The sequence below is a fragment of the Atta cephalotes genome (genome assembly GCF_000143395.1).
Source record: "Atta cephalotes unplaced genomic scaffold scaffold00002, whole genome shotgun sequence".
Classification (NCBI taxonomy): domain Eukaryota; kingdom Metazoa; phylum Arthropoda; class Insecta; order Hymenoptera; family Formicidae; genus Atta; species Atta cephalotes.
The window spans coordinates 3996869-4005210 of record NW_012130066.1 but is presented as its reverse complement, the minus strand read 5'-3'; the positions used below and the strand labels follow the sequence as shown (position 1 = coordinate 4005210).

Here is an 8342-nt window from a genome sequence, read left to right as displayed (position 1 = left end):
CGTAACTAATATAACGTACTAACTAAGTACGTACTAATAGTTTTAAGTTTTAATTTAATTATTATAACTATATATATAGTCATAGTTATAGTAAATAATATATATATATATATATATATATATATATATATATATATGTATATATATATATATATATTTGTATATATATATATCTCTATATATTATCCTCATACTTCGTAACACACACACACATACATATACATATATAATAGACATTTTATATCATTATTGTAACGCATTGATGCTATCTGCTGTTATTCATATAATCATAATACATTTACTGGTATAATTGCTATCTCGTCTTACAATATATCTAAAATAATATTTTTAACATTCAGCGATGTGTTGTTTAATGTGTGTGACTGTGTCTTGCATCCTGTTGCCTGTTGTCGCCGGTTGTACACACTTTTTTTTCACCGGAGTTGCGTGAAGACAAACGATCGGTGTGTGTGACAAAGATTCGCGCTAGATAGATAGGAAAGGCAGCTGCTTCACGTGCGCTTAGGAATACAATACCTAAAAGGATCTTTTCTTTCTTTTTTTTATTTCAATCGCTCTAATTCGCTGGCGATTATCATATCACGCAATACAATCCTAGCAAAGTGAGCGCAATCGAAGGGGACCACCTTAGCACGTAACTGGGAATGTATATGACCATGTGGAGCGTTATTTCACACAAGAGACAGAACAGCGACTCTTTAGCATTAAATTGTAATTTATAATAGTAACCATCGCACGCTGCCGAGAGTTAAAAATCCCGTCTCTTTCAAACATATATTACCGTCTATATTGATACGATGATCAACCGACCTGAACGTGCATTAATGGTGCATTAACGATGCATCAATGATTGTAGCGATGGTTATGTTCTTATCACGCCGCTGCCATAGATAGACGTCGTAAAGACGATCTAAAAAAAAACATTTTAATCTCTTAGATACCTAAAAAACGTTTTTTCTGCAAAATACCGCAGATATCCTAACCTTTCAGATGTCGTAAGACGTTGCGCGATTTTTAATGTCTTTTTTTACGTGAGGAGGGGATGTCTTTAAGGTCTTTGTAGTGATTGAATGCTACCACCGACCATAATGGCCATAGGGACGGTAAATGATTCTATGGACCGCGGCAGCGTATTCGCATCGCATCACAAGCATTACCGAGAGTTATATAAATAAGTTTGACAAAACCGCGTAATGTATATTCCAAGTAAATAAGAAAAAACTGTGCTTCCCCACGCGACCCTGGCGCTAAAGTGCTGGCTACCTTTTTTGTTTTAATCGTTTGACAATATACAAATATATAAGCATTAAACGTGTAATATATTATATCATCATCGTCGTCGTCGTATATAATTAGTAATATCCTAAGATAGTTATTGTATGAACGATCGTTTTCCCTTTTTTTCCCCCGAGAACGCAAAACGCGGAAACAAAAAAGAAACGTTTTATCTCAACAGCTATCGCTTCTTTCTTTTTCTTTTTTTTTTCTTTCTCGACGTAAGGTCGGAGGTACTAATGCCACTCGAAAATAATCTCCGGTTGAACTGTTCCTCTTGTTCGACAGCATCGACATGACCTGTTCGATACGTCGCGTACGACATTCTTCGGTCAGATCGAACGAAGCTGCCGAACATTTTCCATGCTAGCGTTCTCAGCACCTCGACAAAATGGACTTTCGTGTGGAATGATAGAGCATCTTACTTCCTCATCATCATTAATTCGAGATACGTCAATGATTTTTAAGTTTCCTTATGTTTTAAGGTTCTTTATCATCTAAGAGTTAGACGTTAAGTACTGAAAAAGATTACCGAGAGAAACCAGGCAGTGGGAATCGAACGGAGACAGAGGGAATAAAACAGTTGCATTACGAAGATATAGAGGAGTGAAAACGTGCAACGATGAGATGATGCGTGTACGTGTGTGTGTGTGTGTTCTGATATTTTAAGAGTGCCGCATAGCTCGTTCGCACGTTCGGTTATTTTAGCATAACGTTAACGATTACGCCATTAATCGGAGTATTTACTTCTATATGCTGCCCCCAGTGGCAAGCTACTACGATCACTATCGTATTTTTTTTCTTCGTGTTTAGTACTTAAGCTGCATTATTGCCATTGATTATCTCCGAAAATATCAGAACCTAAAAATACAGCAAAGAGCGCAACGATACAACGCATTCACTGAACATCGTCCATAAACGCGTTCTAGCATTGTTCAAACGTTTGTCCCCGAGGAGTGAGAGCGACCAGTCACCGAACATTAGTCGTCAATCGATCCGCGGAGCTTTCAGTTCGAGTGCGTAACGTACAGAGGCGGAGGAACATCGAGGTACGTCTAAAAATGGCGTTTTCTACTTTTATAACACGAGCGCTCCTTCCTGCGTTTTTATAATATATCGACATGTATGACAACATAATAAAAACGATGTGTGTATGAGATACTTCCGAAGATAGCGTGTAACACTCGTGTTCGTATGGCACATAGGTATATGCTGAATTCTACGTCATTTTATCTCCCATAGAATCCGTTTCGTTTCCCATCCAGCATGTCCCAGCTACAAACTGTATTTTACATATATATTGTCAATTCTTTGCAAAATCGATTTACACCGCGACACGTGGCCGTAGTGTCTACAAGCGGACGCAATGCGTACGACGATAGTCTCTCATCACAAGTGCGATTTGCCGATTAGGAAACGCGTTTTTCTGAATTTGCGCATTTCCAGGATGTACGTAGTCCGGATCTTCGGAAGAATCTCGGGGGTTAGAGATATACATACTATTTATATATATCTTATTCTAACAAAATACTATGAGATTCTTGAAGAAAATACGCGAGAACGAATACGCGGTTGCGACCAGCTTCAGAAATCAAAATATTTGTGATAACTCTCGAGGCAGCAGCCGAATTATTCCTTCACCTCAAAGTATTTGTATGTAGGATTCTCGTAACCGTTGATTTGCATATTTGCGACGTGTCGTTCCTCGGGCGTGGCCGCTTGATCGACCTCGATGAAGCCCTGTGAGGAAATAGAAAATACTATTTATCATGTTGCGTTATTAATTAACGTGTCAATTAGTGCATTATTATAACACATTAATCTTTTTCAATTACATGCATTTTCATTTAGATCACAAATTGAAGTATCGTATACAATCACTGTACAATTACCATTAATTAATGCAAATAATATTACAGAGATTGCTTAATGATACTAATGTATCTTTTAATGTAATAATATACCTGACTATGAGGGCTTCTCGCACTGCGCCTCTTAAATACTGCGACGCCAACAACTGCAGCTGCCATGAGTGCTATGCCAGCGAACGCGAGTGTGAAATAAACCGATCGACTTTCTCTATGATATACTTCTCGCCTTACAGAATAGCCCTGCAAAATTAAATAAATACATAAAAAGATATTTTCTTTTTTATTTTTGTCGCAATGTGTGATAGAAATTTGATAACAAATTTATTTCATAAATACTAAATAATAAGAAAATAAAATGTACGATGACTTATAAATAAGCTTTATAATTAGAGTAAATTTTCTTACTGGCTCAGAGTGAGAGACATCGTGAGTCATGCTGTGAGCTGCTCTAACTATTCCCTCATTATGCATGGCGGCGACCGCGGCGGGTTGCTCTGATTGCTGAGGAATATCCTTGGTATCGATTGCTGAGTCGCTTTCTTCGTGTTGTTCTTGTTCTGTGCGTAGTTCACCACGTTCTGCCTTACGTTGTTCCTTGCGCGCTCGTTCGAGCTGTTTCTGATGCTCTTTTTCTATAAAGTACAAAATGTAGAAGTAATGTACGCTCGTTTGTGCAAATTTTCTTGATGAGTTTGCTATACATACCTTGCTGTTTGCTAGTGACATCGGCCTGATACTTGTCTAGAATAGCTGCCTCCGCTTCGCGCGTCATCGCCAGCAGCAATCCCGGAGTTTCATCTTTACTCCTGAGGGCCAAAACGTAATCGTCCATGAGACGACCAATCTTCGCGCTTAAGTCTGGATATCTGAACATAAGAAAAGAAAAAATGACTCTCTCTTCGCGATTGTAGCGTTATCTATCGTTTTGTGTGCAACATATCGCGTGACCCACGGCGTATTTAAGATATTAAAATTAAAAATATACATTTGACATATACATTACCGTTCTAACATCAAGAGGCTCTGATTGGTAATTCTATCAATTTCCGCAAGATGCTCCAGAGTGGCTGGTTTCTCTCGCTGTGCCTGTTCCAAGCTGCTGTCAAGGAGATGCTTGTAATGGGCTATTGTGTGGTGCCTATCTTTGTGAAGAGCTCTAAGCAGCTTTTGTAGACATTTTTGAATACGGTGCATCTAAAGAACAAATAAATCGATCAATTAGGCAGAAAGACAAGAAGTATTCTTTATGTAAAAGTATATTATATATGAAACTAACATTTGGCGGTGTTTCGTTAAGAGCCGCAGTATAGCACGACATGGCTTCCTCGTTTCTCTGCTTAACCGCCTCCTATGAGGGAAAGATTATTATTGAACATAATTCATTTGATGAATAGGATTCGTCACTCGAAAAAAATAAAATTATTGACATTATTACTTATTTAGTAGATAAATTTTCGTTTTTTAAATGTTTTTATGATTTTTATTATTTTTTCTAAAGAAAAAAAAATCAAATTATACAATAAACGTATTGTACAATAAAAAAAAATAAAGTAATTAATAAAAGCGCTCATAGTTATTGGGGCGCGAAAGTTTTTTTAATGCTTTTTAAATCATTTAGAAACTAATATAAAACTCCAATTTAAAAAACCGATTTACGTCCGCTTTTTGTTGGAATTCGTAACGTTTTAAAGTTGGGTGACATTCAAAAAGGACGATTCGTATCATATCATATCATACATTTCCACGTACCTGCACTCTCTGCTGGTGCATCGCGCTTAACTGATGCTTTTCCGCCGCGCCGCTTTCCTCGAGCGCGGCAACCGTTTCCTGGAATCGCGCCGTCATCCAGCGTTTGAAAGCATCCGCGGCGACAGGATCATGGGCTCTGATATCCTGATATCTCTCCTCGAGGTCACTCCAATCCTTCATCACCTGAAAGCGTTGTAGCACAAAGATTTCGACACCAATGTCCCGCGCCATAATACTTGTCTTTCAAAAGCTTTCTCTCACACCTTTTTTGTTTCAAACACAAATGTTAGTACCTCAACTCGTACCAGAGTCATACCTTTGCTTTCTCCTAAATAAGTGAAGATATGGTATCCTAAATAGGTGAAGATATACAGTACGATACGCGCTAATGTCATCTCACCATTTTCATTGCAATTAATCGAACTTACTTTCGTAACTTTCTCCTTGTGTACTTCTTCAAGTCGCATTTGAGCCTGTTTGTAACTTTGGTGCTCGGACCGCGGATCGAAGTGCGTCAGATAAGGATCTGGAGTGCCTTGCGGTTGGGAGGGCTGCTGCGTACTCGTGCTAACTGGCAGCGGCATCGCCGTAGCATCCTGTTTGGCTTTCTCCGTTGTTGAGATCGTCGTCGATGGTCGACTGATTTTCAATAATAAGTTTACAACAAATATTTAACTTCTATATTTAGGATATACGTTAAATTTTACATTAACTAATTTTAACTGTATTTTAGATTTTTAATTAATTAAAAAAAATTTTTTTTAATAAGAGAAAAACAAATAATGAAATTTTATTGACATTTATTAAAATAGACGCAGAGAGAATGTTTGTACTATTTAACTCAAAGATGTTTGTATTATTTATAACTACCTGGTAGTCGTGTCGTAATCATCGAGGTCATCATATTCCTCCTCGCTTTCGTCTTCCTCAGGTTGATTGCTAAGTACGTCTTCAAGATCGTCAGAATTTTCTTCATCCTCAGCGTCGCCGTCCAAATCATCTTCGTCATCGATATCGTCTTCGTCCTCGTCGAGATCATCATCCACGCTCTTCGGTATAGGCAGATCGATCGGTTTCTTTACCTTTACGTTCTCTGTAAAGAGATCAGTATTTCGTATGTTATTCTTTGCTGCACCTGTGTTCTATGTATGATTCATCGTTACATAAGCACATAATGACGATTGGTCTGAAAATAGGCTCCCCAGCATGCACTTGCGCCATAATGCGAAAAAACCTGCATAAAAAAAATAGAGATCGTTTAATTAATACCGTTGGATATTGCACTCATCCTTGATTATGCGAAAGTGCCTTCTCTTTTCTTTCGTTCTAACGATAACGATTCGACGTACATACACACGTCGCGTACGTACATATACGTACGTGACGCGGTAGGTGCAATTATTGGAATTCCTGTCTGCGCGCACATTCCAGTATATCGACTGCCATTGTTTGAATAGTAAATGGACGGGATTGGGCTGGCCACAGATAGCTCCGCGGAATTCTGGCCCATAATCTAAATCAATGCGCGTCAGTGATACACTGCCAGTGTCACCGATCACTTGATTATTTATCGATATACTCGGAAAAGGACGACAGCATAATTTAATTTGACAGTTTCGTAGAATACATAATTCATGACGACCGAAGACACTCGATTCCTCCGATGTAAAGAGACATAAACAGCAAAATGATGTCTATGGACGAATATTTATCCTGTAAAAGATAATTAGGAAGAATTAGGAAGACAGAGGAATTCATTCAGAAAAAGATATAAAATTATAACATTTTAAAATTAAAGTAGCATGAAAATGATCAGAATTGCCACTCGCGAAATTCGTATGTGTCGTAACTAGACAAAATGCATTGTATTCTCATTACGGTTCTGCATCTTTCCAGCTTAGACGTTCTAATTTCGTCGGGTTACTTGGAGGGGAAGCGGGATGCATCTTGACTAACTAGGTTCTTGAGAGATGTGTCTTATTCGTTGAGAATAGGTATTCTGATGAGACGACTTCTTGACTTCTGCAAAAGTAGACAAAAGCCCCACCTGACCATATCCTCCAGTGTCATCCTTTTATCTAGGTCACACGGTAGATATGCGATAACTACATGCGTTGGCAGTTTCTCTGGGGATGCCTTATGTCACGATTGTTCGTCATAGAGAGTTATGGATTCCTCGCTAGAACGCGGTTTATCCGGGATCGATCAGAGAAGTGCTGAATGGAAAGGGATGACGGAAATTCAATGTTATCAGTACCAACAAAACGAAAGTTATGAGATATTCTATAAAATCTTAAAAAATTGCATATTTCTGAAATATTCATATATAAGACTTTTTTCAAGATGTAAATATTTAATTTTCAAAATTCACTCTAATAAACAAACTCGTTGATATTTAGCAAATTAAATATTAATTGTAAGTCACGCTTTTAGAAGACGCTCGATTGTAAACATATTAAAAACGTAGAGAACGATATTTTTCATCAAAAGCTCAAATGATACTTGTGCAAATAATAAGAGCTTCTAATTATACACGTATATACGTTCACAATTATATACGTTCAACAAAGAGGATTTTTATGCAACTTAAGTTTTGTAGATAAATTATATATGTATATAAATTTACATCAAAATTATTAGCATTAAAATTCAGTTCCGATAAGGCTTTTTTCTTATTTAGTTTATATATTTACATATCGATCTAATGTCACTTATTGTCATTTAAATCTTCAATTTCTTGTCTTTAATTAACTCAATTTTATCATAAGAATAAATTAAAGCTTACTGAACAAACTTTCCAAAAGAATGAAAATTTCACGTTCTGTTCAAACGTATCAGTTGGTCCGCAACCAACCAACCAAACTGGTCCGCTAGCATGACTAGTGATAATACTCGAAACATGTATCTCGGTTTTATTTGACGTACGCCATGCAGCCCATTTTTCATTCCTCGGACGACACGTCATCCCCCGAAGTTACATTACCTATGCTGAAAATAATGGAGTATAGGATTCAAGCGGGTGGTACATAGCGGACAGCACCGTGTGTGCTAATCGAGCCCATTATATATGTGGTGTATAGGAAAGAAAAGTTGCGCAGCGACGCCGAAAGCTACGGCGTGTTACGTTGCGCAGTCGTCGGGAATGTCGGCGGCGAACATTATTGATTGCACGAGGGAGAGAGAAGACAAGAGAGCTTGCGATGAGAGGAAGAGAAAGGATGGAGATATATGTATATAGAGAGAGAGAGGGGGAAAGAGAGAAAGAGAGAGCTTGCGAAGGATGGCATCCGGGGTGCTGGATGGAAACGAGGAAGGAAACGAGGCGAAGTAGGTGTACCCCTCGCTTAATACACTCTTTGCACCCTCCTATAGCCGTTCTTTCTCTTTCTCTTTTTTCTCTTCCCCCCTCCTTTCTCTCTCTCTCTC

The 8342-nt window shown here is 38.1% G+C and overlaps 1 protein-coding gene across 1 annotated transcript in view; it reads right to left on the bottom strand.

The window, feature by feature from the left end:
* Window positions 1-2925: 2925 nt before the first annotated feature.
* LOC105622992 (beta-amyloid-like protein) overlaps window positions 2926-8342 on the bottom strand; it is a 57895-nt gene continuing 52478 nt past the window's right edge. Inside the window, exons 9-17 of the mRNA XM_012204397.1 lie at window positions 5787-6009; window positions 5345-5555; window positions 4917-5099; window positions 4444-4515; window positions 4171-4361; window positions 3873-4033; window positions 3573-3799; window positions 3261-3407; window positions 2926-3036 (exon numbers count right to left, since the gene is read on the bottom strand). Coding sequence (XP_012059787.1) covers window positions 2926-3036; window positions 3261-3407; window positions 3573-3799; window positions 3873-4033; window positions 4171-4361; window positions 4444-4515; window positions 4917-5099; window positions 5345-5555; window positions 5787-6009 — 1526 coding nt within the window. The remainder of the gene's footprint in view (window positions 3037-3260; window positions 3408-3572; window positions 3800-3872; window positions 4034-4170; window positions 4362-4443; window positions 4516-4916; window positions 5100-5344; window positions 5556-5786; window positions 6010-8342) is intronic.